The sequence below is a fragment of the Oncorhynchus gorbuscha genome, linkage group LG10, assembly GCF_021184085.1.
Source record: "Oncorhynchus gorbuscha isolate QuinsamMale2020 ecotype Even-year linkage group LG10, OgorEven_v1.0, whole genome shotgun sequence".
Classification (NCBI taxonomy): Eukaryota; Metazoa; Chordata; class Actinopteri; order Salmoniformes; family Salmonidae; genus Oncorhynchus; species Oncorhynchus gorbuscha.
The window spans coordinates 28,682,053-28,703,085 of NC_060182.1; the positions used below are offsets into that span (position 1 = coordinate 28,682,053).

Here is a 21,033-nt window from a genome sequence, read left to right on the forward strand (position 1 = left end):
TCAAGTGCAAACAGAGTGAGCCGTGCACCAGACGGAGTTCTGGAGGTGAAATGGAATTGAACGGGGGCAAGTTAAGTGAGGTGGAAGGTGTGGTGAAGAGTTCGGAGCCCGATCCTGACATCGATGGACATGATAAAGAAGAGGCTGGTCCAGTGGGAGTGACATTTTTTGGGGGAAACTGGATCCTTTCCTTTTGGCGAATCCATTTGTGGTTTCAGGGTGGGTGAGAAAGCAGTTGGGTGCTGTTGAATCAGTGAAAGTAACCTGTAGTGGACTTTGATATATGATATTTGTTTGTTTCTTCTGCCCAGAGGGAGTGGGCGCTCCGTGTCATGCAACTTGGGTCAAGATCTGTTTCTTGCTTTGCTCTTAGGAATCGGGCACGATTTGTAAGGAGTCATTTCTGGGGTAGCGTTAAGTGTGGAGGTGGAGCAATTGAAGTTGAAAATTCCTGGTGTTTGAGATTCCCGCTGTTTGGTTCGACGTAGACCCAGTGGTGAGTGTGGTGAAACAGAGGAGTCACTGTCAGTCCTTTTGAGTTTTTACCTGACAAAATCTTGGTAGGATATGTCAGTTATCCTGTTAGAGTTTTTGTACCGAATCCACTGTGCTGTTTCAGGTGCAACGTTTATGGTCATGTTGCAGCAGTATGGAGGAGGGAGATTGAAATATGTGGGAAGTGTGCAGGAGGGCATGGGACAGAGGATTGTGTAGTTTCAGTTGATAAAATGATGTGTTAACTGTAGGGGTACCAATGTTGCTCTGAAGACAGTTTGAGGTGGCCAGAGTCAGGGTACTGCAGAGGGTGTTGTACAGTATGTTGAGGCAGTGAAGAAATTAGAGGAGGATGTGTCAAAGGTGAGTGATCTGGAGAGGATCCCTGTGAGTAGTAGATCTGAACCAGCACAGAGTGATTGGCCAACGAGTGATATATCCTTCAGCAAGGTTTGATTCTTAGTGTTCATACTTAGCAATCACATAAAATAGATGTTGTGGTGGCAGCTGCAGAGAAGTATTTGGGTATATGAGTTTTGACATCAGAAGAATTACAGGGCGTGTTGAGTCGTGGTGTCCCTTCCTAATAGGTTGTTGGGATGGTACAGGAGCAGAGGGTCAAAGTAGTGGAATGGGGTAGTGTGTTTTTAATGTGTAGGGTTAATTGGAAGTTTTTTTAAATGAATATTATTAGATTTTTTTTGTATCATAAATGTAACGTGATTGACGACACGCTACCGCACAGTAGGTGGAGGCATGCACAAACAAAATGTGCTTAACAGGCCGTACTGCAAGTTTGTTCACAACTGTGGGCTCACCCTGCCGGGAGGCCAGTCACCACCTCCGATGCCGAACTCGTGAAAGTGATATTATTATAATAATTATTTTGATTTACACATATAAAGCTAAATGCTGAATTGTTGTGTACATAGACTGAAACAATCCAACAACAGTACTCAAAGGAAAACAACAAAATATTTGGGATGTGGCTACTCCTGGGGCTTGGGTGAGGATCTTGCAGGTGGCAGCTCACTTCGCTCTGCTGGGCTCAATTCACACAGTCTCAACTGTCAACGGTCTCTCTGCTCTCAAGGAATGATGAATCGTTCTCATAAAAGGAAACAAAATGAAACCCAGCAAAAACGATGTTAAACAACTTGTATGGCAATCCTTGAAACTCCTAAATGTCTTTCTCATTCTATGAGAACCAAGCCTTTGCATTGACACCAAATCTAACTCCTTATCAACCTAGCCTCAGGGCAATTTGGATAATATGTAATGTTACGTTACAAATTAAATTGCATTTGTACAATATCATATGAATTGGAGGACGTATAGTAGCAGAACACCATAGCAGTGGCGGTCAGTGCCATTTAAGATGAGGGAGGACGTTTATGTTTTAATGAGCATGGCCTTATTTCTATTACAGCATATTGGATGACTGTCATTCATTTTTTACATTCACACAGTTCACTGTAACAGCGATAGGTTTAGGCTACTACATGATACTCAAATGTTCCCTATACCATCATGAGTTTGCTACAACCTAACCTATGAATGAAAGTTTACAACGTAGGTGCACACAGGTGGAGAGGAACATTTTGAGGTGACAGACAGTGACACATGTACAGACATTGACACATTCAACACTGTCTTGCACACTCTTGCCAACATTTGCAAAGGAGAGCTTCTATGGGACAAATTCAGGTATGTTTATCCCCATTTCGTTCCATTTGCTTCTGTTTAAGAAACATTTTTAACAGAATCGACAGAATGAATACACAAATGATCACGCGTAAACACAGTTCACTTTCATAGCAGCCACATTGTATTCCTTCTTGCATCTATGCGCTCTCCTCCTCCCACCTTTTCCATTCACTTGTGGACTTCAATCCACAACACATCAGCTGTATGTGAACAGGCAAAAACAACTTTCCAAGCCAAACCATATCATAAGTGCTACACACAGCCAACATCGTTGTTACTATATTAGTTAAAGTAACTCCATAGTCAACATAACTAATAGAACTAACGCGTATGCATTAGTAAACCCACTACAATCATGCAGTAACGTTACAGTGTACAGTCAGTAAGCAGTTTAGCACTAACACTGGCAGCCCCTGGTGGCAATACATTTGTAAAACCAAAAGCTTACTCTCCATCTCTCTCTTGCTTGTCCTTCATTTAGGAAGAAATACATTTGTTCAAAACTGTTCAACTATTGTCTTTCTCTCTCTTTAAGTCAACTACATTTTATGAATTACAGTGCTAGCTGGCTGTAACTTATGCTTTCAGCACTAGATTAATTCTCTGATCCTTTGATTGGGTGGACAACAAGTCAGATCATGCGGCAAGAGCTCTGATAGGTTGGAGGATGTCCTCCGGAAGTTGTCATAATTACTGTGTAAGTCTATGGAAGGGGGTGAGATTGTATTGTATTGTATTGTATTGAAGTCAATGTACAGTGCCTTCCGAAAGTATTCAGACCCCTTGAATTTTTCCACATTTTGTTATGTTACAGCCTTATTCTACAAAGTGAAAACAGGTTTTTAGAATTTTTTGCAAATAAAAAACAGATATACCTTATTTACACAAGGTTTGACTATTTGGAAATTTGGTTACCATGATGACATAATCTTGTGGTTGAAATTTTACCCTCAAAACAACAGATTACTTTTTTCCCACGTAGATTCCACGTCACAATACGTTGATAAATTATGTTGAAACAACATTCATTTAACCAGTTTGTGCCCTGCGAGCTGTCTCTTTCTGTCCATTTCTCGGTCTCTCTCATTACCCCTCTCCTTGTCTGCCTCTCTCTCTATCTTGTTATCTTTCCACCGGTTCAGGCAGCTTACTGGAACCAAAACACTGCCTTCTAGTGCAGGCAGAGGATGTTGCTCTCCTCCGCTGTACTTGACGGCCAACAGACACAGAGGGCTGTAGTAGGAGTGAATTGAACTCAAATCCCTTGTTGAGAACACCTGCTGCTCATCTCCTGCCACTGTTTTACAGCACTTTAAGATTTAAACACGAGAAAGGGCTGGGCTACATATATTTGGTCACCAATTTGAACCGTGTCAGTATAAGCGACCTGACCACATTTAACAGACATAGGCTTTGGGAAGTATTAAATTGAGATTTCTTTTGTCACTGGCCTACAATACCGTCAAAGTGGAATTATGTTTAGGAAGATAGGAAGATTCTTGGTGGTTCCAAACTTCTTCCATTTAAGAATGAAGGAGACCACTGTGTTCTTGGACCTTCAATACTGCAGACATTTTTTGGTACCCTTTCCTAGATCTGTGCCTCGACACACAATCCTGTCTCGGAGCTCCATGGACAATTCCTTTGACCTCATGGCTTGATTTTTGCTCTGACATACACTGTCAACGGTGGGACCTTATATAGACAGGTGTGTGCCTTTCCAAATCATGTCCAATCATTTGAATTTACCACAGGTGGATTCCAATCAAGTTGTAGAAACATCTCAAGGATGATCAATGGAAACAGGATGCACCTGAGCTTAATTTCGAGTCTCATAGCAAAGGGTCTGAATACTTATGTAAAACATGTTGGTCAGATCTTCAATGTTATAGCCACTATCAGAGAAAAACAACAACAAACATTTTTGATGTTGTATTGCCACATTCACCAGCTATGATATTTGTCACTGACTGTGAGCAATGTGCTATCGTGAGAATGATTGTTGAGAGATCTCCACTTAAAAATGAAATACATTCACTGTACCCATTGAAGTCATTCCAAAGGTTAGGTTTAACAGAGCAAATTAAATATGACCATACTTTACCACTCATATATCATCAATGATGCTACTTTATTTAGGCCTATATAGCATTTGCAAAGTCATCAAGAGCTATAAACACTTATCTCCCTCACTAGCTTTAAGCACCAGCTGTCAGAGCAGCTCACAGATTACTGCACCTGTACATAGCCCACCTATAATTTAGCCCAAACAACTACCTCTTTCCCTACTGTATTTATTTATTTTATTTATTTATTTATTTTGCTCCTTTGCACCTCATTATTTTTATTTTTACTTTGCACATTCTTCCACTGCAAATCTACCATTCCAGTGTTTTACTTGCTATATTGTATTTACTTTGCCACCATGTCCTTTTTTGCCTTTACCTCCCTTATCTCACCTCATTTGCTCATTTTGTATATATACTTGTTTCTACTGTATTATTGACTGTATGTTTGTTTTACTCCATGTGTAACTCTGTGTCGTTGTATGTGTCGAACTGCTATGCTTTATCTTGGCCAGGTCGCAATTGTAAATGAGAACTTGTTCTCAACAACTTTTTATTGATTTATTTATTTACTTTTCTGCTCTTTTGCACACCAGTATCTCTACTTGCACATGATCAACTGATCATTTATCACTCCAGTGTTAATCTGCTAAATTGTAATTATTCGCCTACCTCCTCATGCCTTTTGCTCACAATGTATATAGACTCTTTTTTCCCCTACTGTGTTATTGACTTGTTTATTGTTTACTCCATGTGTAACTCTGTGTTGTTGTCTTTTCACACTGCTATGCTTTATCTTGGCCAGGTCGCAGTTGTAAATGAGAACTTGTTCTCAACTAGCCTACCTGGTTAAATAAAGCCTACCTGGTTAAATAAAGGTGTTCTCAACTAGCCTACCTGGTTAAATAAAGGTGTTCTCAACCTAAAGGTGCCTACCTGGTTAAATAAAGGTGTTCTCAACTAGCCTACCTGGTTAAATAAAGGTGTTCTCAACTAACCTACCTGGTTAAATAAAGGTGTTCTCAACTAACCTACCTGGTTAAATAAAGGTGTTCTCAACTAGCCTACCTGGTTAAATAAAGGTGTTCTCAACTAACCTACCTGGTTAAATAAAGGTGTTCTCAACTAGCCTACCTGGTTAAATAAAGGTGTTCTCAACTAACCTACCTGGTTAAATAAAGGTGTTCTCAACTAGCCTACCTGGTTAAATAAAGGTGTTCTCAACTAACCTACCTGGTTAAATAAAGGTGAAATAAAAAGTAAAAAGTAAAATATGAATTATTCATTTGTAGACTAAATGGAATTAAAGCCAGACTAAGTCAGTGGAACTATACTAGCAGATGGAACTATCCAAGCAGAACATAAATCTCATTCAAATGTTGATATTTGGATGCATTGTCAACCTAACACAACTCAATATTAATTCATAGTAAATAGCCTAAAGTTAACTAATGCAACATTCAACCTTAAAATTAGTATCACATCCATGGCCACATTTTGAGGTTACTGAAACTATACATTTCTTCTTATGTAATCATAAAAAGCCTGCATGTTCAAGATAGCATACATAGGTCATCGCAGGTCTGTGGAGATTTTCACAATTGCTCTAATAATCTGTGCAGAATTTCGAACGGAATTGCTCATTTGCACCTTGCACTTTTAATGTATTCTCAACTTCCATCCAGGTCATTTGGTTCTGCTATTAGATGAAGCACAGTGATTAAAAAAATATCTGACAACATTTCTGACATTGTCTTCCATTAGAATTTGCTTATGCTTTTAGATGGTTGAAAGAATAGTGATAACATATTGGAAATTCAACAAACTTTTGTCTGTCTTTTTGAGTGTGTAAATATAGGTTGTAATCTCATTGATCTGCGCTTGATAAACCCAATTATCCACATTGAAATGATGTGGTGTGCCCAGTGGGAGGAGGGAGAGATGGAGTGGAAACCAGATAGCCTCTAGAGGAACAGTTAGAGAGCTGTATTCTCTGTGTTTCTACTTTATGTCACATTGGTTTCAATTATCCATGTAGGACCAACTTCCACTTGAGAGATACAGATACTGTATCTTAATTTGAGCCAATTTCACACAGCAGGAAAATAATTCTGCAGCAACAGGAAATGTGAATATCTATGATGGATTATAACTAATGGACATTTGTTATAGGGGTTGATACATTTTTCATTAGTGCAAATCAAGTCTGACATTTTTAAGTGTAAATTGCAAACGTAAGATGCCTTTTTAAACCTTGAATACACTACAAGGTCGCATTTCTTGCCGTGCAGGGAAATTCCTGCAACAACTGGATGATCAAATTAAGATACGTCTGTACACATAAAGAACAAAGCGTACAGAGAAGTCAGCTCTGCTCCAAATGCAGCTCTCACTTAAATGTCAGATACAGATTGGCCAATATGTCAACCCACTCTCCTGACTGTCAAAGGAATCAGGCGACAAGCTAATGTGCGATGAACTTCTTTAAGTCTAACTGGCTTCTTCTTATGCACCTATATGTATTTGTATGAGAGGGAGCGTGATCAAGGCAGACAATGGCATGATGAAAGACCTGCTTGCCTGAGAAGAGTCCATTTCCTCCACAGATTAGCTGCATGCTTTAACAAGATTGTGTGGGCACATGGGAGGATGGGACTGCCAGCTGATCGCTGTTCGTTAAACCATGGGCTGCCCTAGATAGATAGAGAGAGAGAGAGAGAGAGAGTGAGGAGAAAAGAGACAACTGCAAGCCAGTGTGCATGGGAAAATGAAATCAGCCCTCTACCTCTCAAACCAAGGGCTTTTTCTTCACATGAACAACCACAGACAGACAGAGACAGACGGAGATTCGCACGCAGGCACACGAGCACACACACACACACACACACACACACACACACACACACACACACACACACACACACACACACACACACACACACACACACACACACACACACACACACACACACACACACACACACACACACACACACACACACACACACACACACACACACACACACACACACACACACACACACTCCCTCAAACAAAACAGGTGCTAAAACATCACTTGCCGAGATTTCCTCTCTCGTCTCAAAGAATCATGAAGGGGCAAACATGCAACCGTGTGCATATTAATCAGTTGGAAACCCTATAGCTAAACATTCCATCTCCAGGAAAGAGAGGAGAGAACGATGGCAAACTTCAAATGAACTTGAGAACTTCTGCCTACTGGCATACTTTTACTACAGCATCATCCACTCGAGTTGGCAGGATAATTAGCTACATTTTATTGGTAGTCGATTGAGGATGTCAGCTTGTCCTCCAGCATGCTGGTTACCTACCTCGGCAAGGACAATTATGTTGAAGAGAACAAGAGAGGACTGTGAAGGTTCCGGGGTGAAGTTTCCTGAAGGTACAGATCTAGGATCAGCTTCCCCTCCTCTAATCCTAACCTTAACCATTAGTGGGGAAAATACAAAATTGGCCCAAAATCAGCGTCTAGTGGCAACTTCACCCAGTGCAGGGCCGTACATAGACATTGAGGTTGGAACTGGGAAGGTCAAATTTACCCCCTCAACCATTTTACAATTTTAACATGCAAAACAAATATATATAACAGTATATATATAAAGTATAAAGCTCAATCATTTGCGATGAACCTATGACATTTTCTGCTTTGACGGTAGCTCTCGTGAGACCTTGTCTTGCGCCCACTTCTGGACTTTTGCCCGACCCACCTGAACTGTGCCCTGTGCTTCCTTGTTGTTGAATGGTCATTTAAATCAATATGCATATTTATTTGTGAAAAAACAACTTAGAATTGTCTTATATTTGTGAAATAAGAGGTAGAAAGCACAGCTTTTGAATAGAAAAATAAATTGGGTTGGCGGCACTCTAGGGCACCACTGACACCTCCCTGTGTACACGTGCCCAAGGCTGAGTCATAGCGGTTGTGTGTTCTACATGCGTGGGCCCAAAGGATTATCAACGTTATTAAGATGAATAACATGGGTCAAAATCCAGACATTTGTTATGAAATATGTAATACTCCTTTATGCAGTCACTGAGCATTGGCTATAGACAGGCTTAAGAATACATTAATAAATACATTAATTATATTGTATACATAACAATGGGTTCACTATGGCTAACAAAAGGAGTACTTACATCTAAAATATTAATGCTTTACTAATAAGGATTCTCAAGTAATTAAACCTCATTAACATAAATTGTACAGTAATATTTGCTATGAGCTACCAACTCTACCATATACTACCTCACATGTAATTCAATGATTCAGTTGTCCATGGCATTTACTATCGTACCCACAGACTAGACAAGAGCATGCACTGACTTAATAAGTCAAGATAAAACAGTCTTATTCAACCCTTATAGCACTAACACTCTGATTCACTGTATTACCTCTTATACAATGTCATTGTTGAATACTCGTTTCTGATTGGCTTGAAGGGCATTCTAGAGTGTGCATTATTTCCCTATAATGCACAGTATATCAGCACGCTAGAATTCATCAGATTTAGTTCATTCTTACATGTTCTATGTTTGAGGTGCTTTTGAAAACATTATTGGAATTGTTGAATTCAATTTTCATAATAGCAAGCTAAGACTCATGGTTTGGTTAGCTAAACTAGCAAGTATGTTTGTTTGGTTACAAAAGGCATGAAAGAACACTGAAGACACGCAGCTCAAAAAGCTCCCCTATTGATTTTGTTTAAGGACAATACATTTATCCTACAGAAAGTATTCACACCCCTTGACCTTTTCCACATTTGTTGTTTTACAGCGTGAATTTAAAATTGATTTTTTAAAAGTTCAATGGCCTACCCCATATTTTGTAAATGGAATTATGTTTTCTTTCAACAAATCGATTAAAAATTAAAAGCTGAAATTTCTTGAGTCAATAAGTATTCAACTCCGTTGTTATGGCAAGGCAAAATAAGTTCAGGAGTAAAAATTAGCTTTCCCATTATAAGTTTAATGGACTCACTCTGTGTGCAATAATAGTGTTTAACATGATTTTTGAATGACCACCTCATCTCTGTACCCCACACGTAAAATGATCTCAGTCGAGCAGTGAATTTCAAACACAGATTCTACCACAAAGACCAAAGAAGGGTAGCTATTGGTAGATAGGTAAAAATAATTTAATATCCCTTTGAGCATGGTGACGTTATTAATTATATTTTGGATGGTGTATCGATACACCCAGTCACTACAAAGATACAGGTGTCCGTCCTAACTCAGTTGCCGGAGAAGAAGGAAACCGCTCATGGATGTCACCATGAGGCCAATGGTAACTTTAAAATGGTTACAAAGTTTAATGGCTGTGATTGGAGAAAACTGAGGATGGATCAACAATATTGTAGTTACCACACAATACTAAGCTAATTGACAGAGTGAAAAGAAGGAAGCCTGTACAGAATACAAATATTCCAAAATGAACATCCCTTTATGCAACAAAGCACTAAATAATACTGCAAAAAAATGTGGCAAAGCAATTCACCTTTTGTTCTGAATACAAAGTATTTAGTTTGAGGCAAATCCGATACAACACATTACTGAGTACCACTCTCCATATTTTCAAGCATAGTGGTGGCTGCATCATGTTATGGGTATGCTTGTAATCATTTTCAGGATAACAAAGAAATGGAATGCCGCTAAGCACAGGCAAAATCCCAGAGGAAAACCTTGTTCAGCCTGCATTCCAAAAGACACTGGGAGATGAATATACCTTTCAGTGGGAAAATTACCTAAAACTCAAGGACAAATCTACATTGGAGTTGCTTACCAAGACGACAGTGAATGTTTCTGAGTGGCCGAGTTACAGATTTGACTTAAATCTACGTGACAATCTATGGCAAGACCTGAAAATGGTTGTCTAGCAATGATCAACAACCAATTTGACAGAGCTTGAAGAATTCTTGAAAAGAATAATGAGCAAATGTTGCAAAATACCGATGTGGAATGCTCTTAGAGATTTACTCAGAAAGAATCACAGCTGTACTTTCTGCCAAAGGTGCTTCTACAAAGTATTCACAGGGGTGTGAATACTTTTATAAATGAGATATTTCTGTATTTCATTTTCAATACATTTGCAAAGAATTCTAAAAACATGTTTCACTTTTTCATTATGGGGTATTCTGTGTAGATGGGTGAAGAAAATATATATTTAATCCATTTTGAATTCAGGCTGTAACACAAAATAAATTGAAAGAAGTCATGTGGTATGAATACTTTCTGAATGCACTGTAGACTAGCCTACAACACCACAATCAAATTAATAATTGCATTATTGTTTTCAAGTGAGTACAATTGAGTATAATTCTACTCTAGGCTGTAAAGTGCAGTGAAAATATCATTTGAATAATGGCGCAAAAGCCTTGTGTGGTGGAAATTCTAACCAAGTGAGAAATACTTTGTTATTTCTTCCAACAATCAATCTTTATTATCGATTAAGAACTGCAATAATGAAGCTGGTGATCGCTGAGAGCCCAATGAGCAGGTTTGGGTTACAGCTCTATTTTGCAAAGTATATCCTCCTGAATGTTCATGACAAACAACAGATGTGTGGAATTATACAAAGGTACATTGTGCTATCAAGCAACAGACAGCAATATTTACATTGCGTCAGGTTTCTCCAGATCATTTACTGCTTGTTTATGCAGGGCTATCTTCTCAGTTTTGCACTCCTTAACACACAGATACTAATGCAACAAGTCCAGTGTTCATCTGCATGTGAGAGAGAAACTGGAGGGAGGGTTCACCTGGCCATGGCAGAGAGGCCAGCATTTCAGACACAAATCATTCAATGGAATGCTGTAGGTTCTGTAGGTTCTATCACCAACCCATCATATATCAATTGCTAGCGCCAAACCCCAGAGCCCCAACTCAGTCTCACAGACACAGATGAGAGAGTACTGAGAAACCTTATTCGATGCATGAACAGTTTTATAACATAATCTTGTAGTTTTTTTTTACCATTCCTGTTATTTGAATGTTTCATTCCATTTGGATCAGTTGTGGGTCTATCGTTGACAGATTATAGAAGAGCACAGTAGCAGGCCAGTCTGGCTGTATTTTTACTTTGAATACTGATTCGCTGTCTGTTGCCGATCATCATTCTCTTAAGTTGTCCTATGGCCACATAGGCCTATGCTCCCAGCAGGCCCAGTTATTCAGGAAAGTTTAACACGTGTTCTGCCTCCTTTCCGATCTGAGCAGCTATTCCTCGACCAAGAACGTATCGCTTCAATATAGCCTAAATATTTAAATTTAACTTTTAAAATGAATAAACTTTTGTGTGGAATAAACATGGCCGCTGATTGTCAACAAAGCCTCATGACAGAAATATGATGTAATGTTTTCAAACTACCGGTAGTTTCTTTGAGAAGATATATAAAGCGATGTGTCCAAGTACCAGGACATTTAAGCAAAAAACCTGGTTGTCTCTGCATGGGGGCTAACAATTGGCCGCAAGTGGATCTTCCAACAAGACATTAACCCCAATCACTCATCAAAATTCACAAAGAAATTGTAAATTGACCGCAAAATCAGTCTCTGGACTTGAACCCCATTTTAAACGTGGTTTAATTTGAAGAGGGTAGTCATTAAGAGCAGACAAAGGATATCAGTGATCTGGAAACATTCTGTACAGAGGAATGGTCTCCAACGTGTTCTCCAATCTCATAAAACAAGTTAGAAACAGACTCAGTGTCATTAATCTTGCAATCGGAAAGTGCAGGGGTGCCAATACTGTAATCTTTTTTTCACATTTTTGTATTACTTGTTAAACAAAATCCCTTTCTCTGAGCAATTATATTAGTATAAATTAATATAATTTCCAAAATATTTTAAGCATACAACATAGATCAGCATTTGTATTTGTTTATTTTATACAGTCTTTTTTGCTCTTTATCAAGGGTGCCAATAATTATGGACCTGACCGTAGTTATGTTAGTACCTTTTGGCTCTCCAGAACCAGAATGGAAAAACACTGCCCAGCTAACACATGTTGCTTCCCAGAACATTCTGGGAAAGCTATAATGTCAAATGACAAAAGAATAACAAATCAGGAACGTTATTACAAACATCTGTGTTACCTGGGTGAACTAGACTAGAGCATCAACTTCCCATGACTTGGTCACTGGAACTTGTTTGTTTCAACTATGTCTTCTTTACATATTCTAATTTGTCAATGAAAGGTATTTCTCAAACAAGGCTAGTAACAGAGCTTGCCAGGTCTTGTGTAAAACAAACATCACACACAAGTCACACAGAAACCAATCAAAGCAAATTTCATCCTGTCGAGGTTTGTTTGGTAGCGAGAGACTGATTACCCCATGTCAATACTGCTTTATTACGGAAAGAGTACCTGTGATAATGGATCAGCAACCATTACGCCCAAATACACTGCTCAAAAAAATAAAGGGAACACTAAAATAACACATCCTAGATCTGAATGAATGAAATATTCTTATTAAATACTTTTTTCTTTACAAAGTTGAATGTGCTGACAACAAAATCACACAGAAATGATCAATGGAAATCAAATTTATCAACCATGGAGGTCTGGATTTGGAGTCACACTCAAAATAAAAGTGGAAAACCACACTACAGGCTGATCCAACTTTGATGTAATGTCCTTAAAACAAGTCCAAATGAGGCTCAGTAGTGTGTGTGGCCTCCACGTGCCTGTATGACCTCCCTACAACGCCTGGGCATGCTCCTGATGAGGTGGCGTATGGTCTCCTGAGGGATCTCCTCCCAGACCTGGACTAAAGCATCCACCCACTCCTGGACAGTCTGTGGTGCAACGTGGCGTTGGTGGATGGAGCGAGACATGATGTCCCATATGTGCTCAATTGGATTCAGGTCTGGGGAACGGGCGGGCCAGTCCATGGCATCAATGCCTTCCTCTTGCAGGAACTGCTGACACACTCCAGCCACATGAGGTCTAGCATTGTCTTGCATTAGGAGGAACCCAGGGCCAACCGCTCCAGCATATGGTCTCACAAGGAGTCTGAGGATCTCATCTCGGTACCTAATGGCAGTCAGGCTACCTCTGGCGAGCACATGGAGGACTGTGCGGCCCCCCAAAGAAATGCCACCCCACACCATGACTGACCCACCGCCAAACCGGTCATGCTGGAGGATGTTGCAGGCTGCAGAACGTTCTCCACGGCATCTCCAGAATGCCACGTCTGTCACATGTGCTCAGTGTGAACCTGCTTTCATCTGTGAACAGCACAGGGCACCAGTGGCTAATTTGCCAATCTTGGTGTTCTCTGGCAAATGCCAAATGTCCTGCACGCTGTTTGGCTGTAAGCACAACCCCCACCTGTGGACGTCGGGCCCTCATACCACCCTCATGGAGTCTGTTTCTGACTGTTTGAGCAGACACATGCACATTTGTGGCCTGCTGGAGGTCATTTTGCAGGAATCTGGCAGTGCTCCTCCTGCTCCTCCTTGCACAAAGGCGGAGGTAGCGGTCCTGCTGCTGGGTTGTTGCCCTCCTACGGCCTCCTCCACATCTCCTGATGTACTGGTCTGTCTCCTGGTAGCGCCTCACATGCTCTGGACACTACGCTGACAGACACAGCAAACCTTCTAGTCACTTCTCGCATTGATGTGCCATCCTGGATGAGCTGCACTACCTGAGCCACTTGTGTGGGTTGTAGAGTCCGTCTCATGCTACCACTAGAGTGAAAGCACCGCCAGCATTCAAAAGTGACCAAAACATCAGCCAGGGAGCATAGGAACTGAGAAGTGGTCTGTGGTTATCACCTGCAGAACCACTCCTTTATTGGGGGTGTCTTGCTAATTGCCTATAATTTCCACCTGTTGTCTATTCCATTTGCACAACAGCATGTGAAATTTATTGTCAATCAGTGTCAATCAGCTTCCTAAGTGGACAGTTTGATTTCACAGAAGTGTGATTGACTTGGAGTTACATTGTGCTTGTTTAAGTGTTCCCTTTATTTTTTTGAGCAGTGTATGATGTCACAGCTCTGGTGTCATTCGATCGCTCAAATATAACTACATAAACTAATATTTCAGGCTCTACTCGGAGTAGAGTGCAGGGTTGGAAACATAAAAGTGATTAAAAAAATATCCTTTAGATATGCCACAATTAATAATTAAAAACCTCAGCTTCACTCGTCAGAAAGAGTGATGCTTGAAATTCTTTGAACAAGCTGTGGAGGAAGTGAATAAATACATAAATTGTGTGTTTGTGCACCATGCGAGCAAGAAAACCACCAAATTGAAATTACACAGAGAGGATGAAAGGGGGAAGTAATTTGAACACAAACCATGAACTCTCAGAAAGCTTTTTAACTCTTAAATAGTATTTTAAAAAACACCTAACTGTAGCACTTCTCAAATCACTGATCGCATGAACCAGCTTTAGAAACAGAACCACCTCAGGCACCAACTAACCTGTAAAGCAAATAGCATGTTTGCACTTCACAGGCCTATAGACAGTTTATCTGTTTATCCGAGTGCCACTGCATGTTGTGCCACTGCATGTTGTGCCACTGCATGTTGTGCCACTGCATGTTGTGCCACTGTTTGCATTCAGCTTCGGCACATACCGTTTTAAAATGTTTCGACTTTTCTTTTACAGTTCTGCATCCATTCCACTCTACTTCACTAAAAAACATAATGGAACATTGCAATGCTTGAAAGGGACTCTCTAACCCTCTTGATGACAAATTGAGCATGCTTCAGCGCTCAAAGGATGAAACATGCCTGGAAAAGACTTCAATTGAACGTCACACCAATGAAAGTCATCAGTGGAGGTGTCAGGTGTTTACCACACTGTAGGTAATGCAGTTTCACTGAGAGACTATAGCTGCATCCCAGATGTCACCCTATTTCCCATAGGGCTCTGGTCCAAAGTAGTGCACTATATTAGGAATAGGGTACCATTTCGGACACAACAAATTGTTTACATTTCAGTCATTTAGCAGACGTTCTTATCCAGACACCACCCGATGTCACAGGAAGGCCATAAAGATCATCAAGGACAACAACCACCCGAGCCACTGGCTGTTCACCCCGCTATCATTCAGAAGGCGAGGTCAGTACAGGTGCATCAAAGCTGGGACCGAGAGACTGAAAAACAGCTTCTATCTCAAGGCCATCAGACTGTTAAACAGCCACCACTAACATTGAGTGGCTGCTGCCAACACACTGACTCAACTCCAGCCACTTTAATAATGGGAATTGATGGGAAATGATGTAAAATATATCACTAGCCACTTTAACAATGCTACCTAATATATACATATATTACATAAAGATGCAGTAGATGATATAGATAATGTACTCTATATCATCTACTGCATCTTTATGTAATACATGTATCACTAGCCACTTTAACTATGCCACTTTGTTTACATACTCATCTCATATGTATATACTGTACTCAATACCATCTACTGTATCTTGCCTATGCTTCTCTGTACCATCACTCATTCATACATCTTTATGTACATATTATTTATCCCTTTACACTTGTGTCTATAACGTAGTAGTTTTGGAATTGTTAGCTAGATTACTCGTTGGTTATTACTGCATTGTCGGAACTAGAAGCACCAGCATTTCGCTACACTCGCATTAACATCTGCTAACCATGTGTATGTGACAAATACAATTTGATTTGATTTGATTTTGATTTAGAGTGAATTACAGGAGCAATTAGGGTTAAGTGCCTTGCTCTAGGGCACATCAACAGATTTTTAATCTAGTCAGCTCGTGGGTTACTGGCCCATTGCTCTTAAACTCTAGGCTACCAAATAATATGGGAGTGACTTCGGATTGTAGTCTAATGTAAAGAGATGAATCACGAGTATGGGAGAAGTTGTGAACTTGCTGAGTTAACATCTATTCTGATGAATGTGACTTCTGACAAGGAACATGTAATAAGAGCTCTGTATTGTGCTCTCGGGCAGAGAGAGAGGGAGAGAAAGAGAGACAGATACAGTATATACATATACATTTCTTTCCACAGGGCCAGGGGGTGAGACATGGATGCAGTTTAAGCCCCACCCTCCTCAACATTTATATCAACGAATTGGCGAGGGCAATAGAACAGTCTGCAGCACCCGGCCTCATCCTACTAGAATCTGAAGTCAAATGTCTATTGTATGCTGATGATCTGGTGCTTCTGTCCCCAACTAAGGAGGACCTACAGCAGCACCTAGATCTTCTGCATAGATTATGTCAGTTCTGGATACTGACAGTCAATCTCAGTAAGCCAAAAATTATGGTTTTCCAAAAAAGGTTTAGTTGCCAGGACCATGAATACAAATTACATCTAGTCACTGTTGCCCTAGAGCACACAAAAAACTATAAATTCCTCTGACAAAACATCAGCACTATAGGTAACTTCCACAAAGCAGTAAACGATCTGAGAGACAAGGCAAGAAGGGCCTTCTTTCTACGCTATCAAAAGGAACATCAAATCTGCTCTTTGTGCGGGATTGTTTTGTGTTGCTACTGTGCACCTTTGAGGTTGACGTGTTTTTGTTCGTGGGCTTTTCTCCGGACTGTATGTGTCCCCGTGTTTGGGGCATTTGTTTTGTGTGCACCCTGTGTTTCGTGGGGTGGCTTATGTTCGCTGTGTGTGCAATTAAAGCACTACCCTGTACTCTCTGCTTCCTGCGCCTGACTTCGCACAGAGCATTACACTGGTCCTTGGGGCTCTCTTCACAAACCCAAACAGACCCCATAGAGCCCCAAGACAGCAACACAATTAGACCAAAACAAATCATGAGAAAACAAAAAGATAATTACTTGACACAGTGGAAAGAATTTTAAAAAACCCAGAGAAAACTAGAATGCTATTTGGCCTCATAACAGAGAGTACACAGTGGCTGAATACCTGGCCACTGTGATTGACCCAAAATTAAAGAAATGTTTGACTATGTACAGACTTAGTAAGCATAGCCTTGCTATTGAGAAAGGCCGCCGAAGGCAGACCTGGCTTTCAAGAGAAGACAGGCTATGTGCACACTGCCCACAAAATGAGGTGGAGACTGAGCTGCACTTCCTAACCTCTTGCAAAATGTATGATCCTAGAGACACATATTTCCCTCAGATTACACACACCCACAAAGAAATCGAAAACAAATCCAATTTTGATAAACTCCTATAAACTCCCTGTTCATTTTAACATGACGCCGGAAGGGAGGGCTGCCTTTTTATCCGCTCTCAACCAACCATGCTATTTTGTTTGTTTTTTTGCGTTGTTCGTAACTTGTTTTTTACATGATGTTGCTGCTACCGTACCTATTGAGGATCAGGACAAGTGGCAAATCTGCCCTTGCCTTCCATCCTGCTCGCTAACGTTCAATCACTGGAAAATAAATGGGACAAACTGAAAGCACGTATATCCTACCAACAGGACATTAAAAGCTGTAATATCTAATATTTCACAGAGTAGTGGCTGAATGACGATGTTAAGAACATACAACTGGCGGGCTATACACTATCGGCAGGAAAGAACAGCAGCCTCTTGTAAGACACGGGGTGGGGGCCGATGCATATTTCTAAACAATAGCTGGTGTACGATATCTAAGGAAGTCTCAAGGTTTTTCCTGCTTGAGGTAGAGTATCTCATGATAAGCTGTAGACCACACTATCTACCTAGAGAGTTTTCATCTGTATTTTTCATAGCTGTCTACATACCACCACAGACAGAGGCTGGCACTCAATGAGCTGTATTCCACTGTGAGCAAACAGGAAAACGTTCATCCAGAGGTGGAGCTCCTAGTGGCCTGGGACTTTAATACAGAGAAACTTAAATCAGTTTGACCTAATTTCTAATTACTAGCACGTTAAATGTGCAACCAGAGGAAAAAACATTCTATACCACATTTAATCCACACACAGAGACGCGTACAAAGCTCTCCCTCACCCTCCATTTGGTAAGTCTGACCATAACTCCATCCTCCTGATTCCTGCTTACAAGCAAAAATCAAAGGAGGAAGCACTAGTGACTAGATGAAGCAGATGCTAAACTACAGAAGGCCAGCATCCCGGAGTCCCCTCTTCATTGTTGACGTTGAGACTGGTGTTTTGCAGGCACTATTTAATGAAGCTGCCAGTTGAGGACTGTTTCTCAAACTAGACTCTCTAATGTACTTGTCCTGTTGCTCAGTTGTGCACCGGGGCCTCCCACTCCTCTTTCTATTCTGGTTAGGGCCAGTTTGTGCTGTTCTGTGAAGGGAGTAGTACACAGCGTTGTACAAGATCTTCAGTTTCTTGGCAATTTCTCGCATGGAATAACCTTAATTTCTTAGAACAAGAATAGACTGACAAGTTTAATGAGAAAGTTGTGGCCATTTTTAACCTGTAATTGAACCCACAAATGCTGACGCTCCAAATACTCCAGATAGTCTAAAGAAGTTTTATTGCTTCTTTAATCAGAACAAGAGTTTTCAGCTGTGCTAACATAATTGCAAAAGGGTTTTCCAATGATCAATTGGTATCTTAAAATGATAAACTTGGATTAGCTAACACAACGTGCCATTGGAACACAGGAGTGATGGTTGCTGATAATGGGCCTCTGTACGCCTATGTAGATATTCCATAAACAAATCAGCCGTTTCCAGCTACAGTAGTCATTTACAACATTAACAATGTCGACACTGTATTTCTGATCAATTTGATGTTATTTTAATGGACAAAAAAGTAGCTTTTCTTTAAAAAACAAGGACATTTCTAAGTAACCCCAAACCTTTGAACAGTAGTGTATGTGAGAATGCTATTCATTGACTACAGCTCAGCGTTAAACACCATCGTGTTCAACACCACCCTCAAAGCTCATCACTAAGCTTAGGACCCTGGGACTAAACACCTCCCCTGCAACTGGGTTGCAAACTTCAGGGTTGCGTGCTCCGTCCCCTCCTGTATTCCCTGTTCACTCGTGACTGCACGGCCAGGCACGACTCCAACACCATCATTAAGTTAGTTGATGACACAACAGTGTAGGTCTGATCACCAACAACGATGAGACAGCCTATAGGGAGGAGGTCAGAGAACAGACCGTGTGGTGCAAGGACAACAACCTCTCCCTCAATGGAGATGATTGTGGACTACATGAAAAGGAGGACCGAGCATGCCCCCATTCTCATCGACGGGGCTGTAGTAGAGCAGGTTGAGAGCTTCAAGTTCCTTGGTGTCCACAACACCAACAAACTAACATGGTCCAAGCACGCCAAGACAGTCGTGAAGAGGACACGACAAAACCTATTCCCATTCAGGATTTGGCATGGGTCCTCAGATCCTCAAAATATTGTAAAGCTGCACCATCGAGAGCCTTCTGACGGGTTGCGTCACTGCCTGGTATGGCAACTGCTCGGCCTTGGACCGTAGGGCATTACAGAGGGTAGTGCGTACGGCCCAGTACATCAACGGACCAAGCTTCCTGTCATCCAGGACCTCTATACCAGGCGGTGTCAGGGGAAAGCCCTAAAAATGATCAAAGTCTCCAGCCAGCGGTACCAGAGCGCCAAGTCTAGGTCATAGAGGCTTCTAAACAGCTTCTACCCCGAAGCCATAAGACTCATGAACAGCTAATCAAATGGCTACCCAGACTATTTGCACTGCCCCCTTCTATCCTGCTGCTACTCTAGGTTATTATCTATGCATAGTTACTTTAATATGCACATGTTACTTCAATTACCTCGACACTGCTACCCCCTGTATATAGCAACGCTATTGTTATTTACTGCTGCTCTTTAATTATGTTTTGTTCTTATCTCTTATCTTTTTTTGGTATTTTCTTAGAACTGCATTGTTGGTTAAGGGCTTGTAAGTAAGCATTTTACTGTAAGATCTACACCTGTAGTATTCTGCTCCATCAGAGATCAAGGTAAGACCCAGATGCAGACTGTCAAAGTAACAATGTTTATTGTAGCAACAGGGGCAGGCAAAGACAGGTCAAGGCAGGCAGGGGTCGATAATCCAGGGTAAGGCAACGGTACAGGACTGCAGGCAGACTCAGGGTTAGGGACAGGCAGAGTACAGTAATCCTGAGGTGGAGCAAAGGTACAGGATGGCAAGCAGGCTCAGGGACAGGCAGACAGGTCAGGTGGGTGGGTACAGGGTCAGGACAGGCAAAGGTCAAAAACAAGGAGGACGAGAACGAAAGGAAAAGGATAGGAGCTGACAGCAAAAACGCTGGTAAGCTTGATCAAACAAGACGAACTGGCAACAAACAGACAGAGAAAACAGGTATAAATACACAGGGGATCATTTGGAAGATGGGTGACACCTGGAGGGGGTTGGAGACAAGCACAAGGGCAGATGAAACAGATCAGGGCGTGACAGTACCCCCCACCCCCCCCACCCCCTCTAGGGACCCCACCTGGCATTCCACCTGGACGGATACCTGGGAGACTGGGATGCAGATGGTGAAAATCGGCAATGAGGGCCAGGTCCAAGATGTCTTTCGCGGGAACCCAGCACCTCTCCTTTGTCCCATAACCCTTCCAGTCAACCAGATACTGGAAACCCCTGCCCTGTGGTTGAACCCTCAGGAGGTCTCACTTTGTACGCTGGCTGGCCATCAATGACACGGGGGAGGGATGGGCCTAGAAACAGAAGACAAAGGACAGTCAGACATGGTTTTGACTAATGGTAGGAAAAATACAGAGGGTACAGGGCAACAGAGGATGAACAGCAGAGGGGCTAATGATCTTGGAGTGGGGGGGACATGTCTCGGCTT

At 41.3% G+C, this 21,033-nt stretch overlaps 1 protein-coding gene across 1 annotated transcript in view; it reads left to right on the forward strand.

The window, feature by feature from the left end:
• LOC124046864 (transmembrane protein 26-like) overlaps positions 1 to 20,736 on the forward strand; it is a 29,706-nt gene extending 8,970 nt beyond the window's left edge. The window contains exons 5-6 of the mRNA XM_046367653.1: positions 20,171 to 20,178; positions 20,665 to 20,736. Of these exons, the coding sequence (XP_046223609.1) occupies positions 20,171 to 20,178; positions 20,665 to 20,736 (80 nt within the window). The remainder of the gene's footprint in view (positions 1 to 20,170; positions 20,179 to 20,664) is intronic.
• Positions 20,737 to 21,033: the final 297 nt, after the last annotated feature.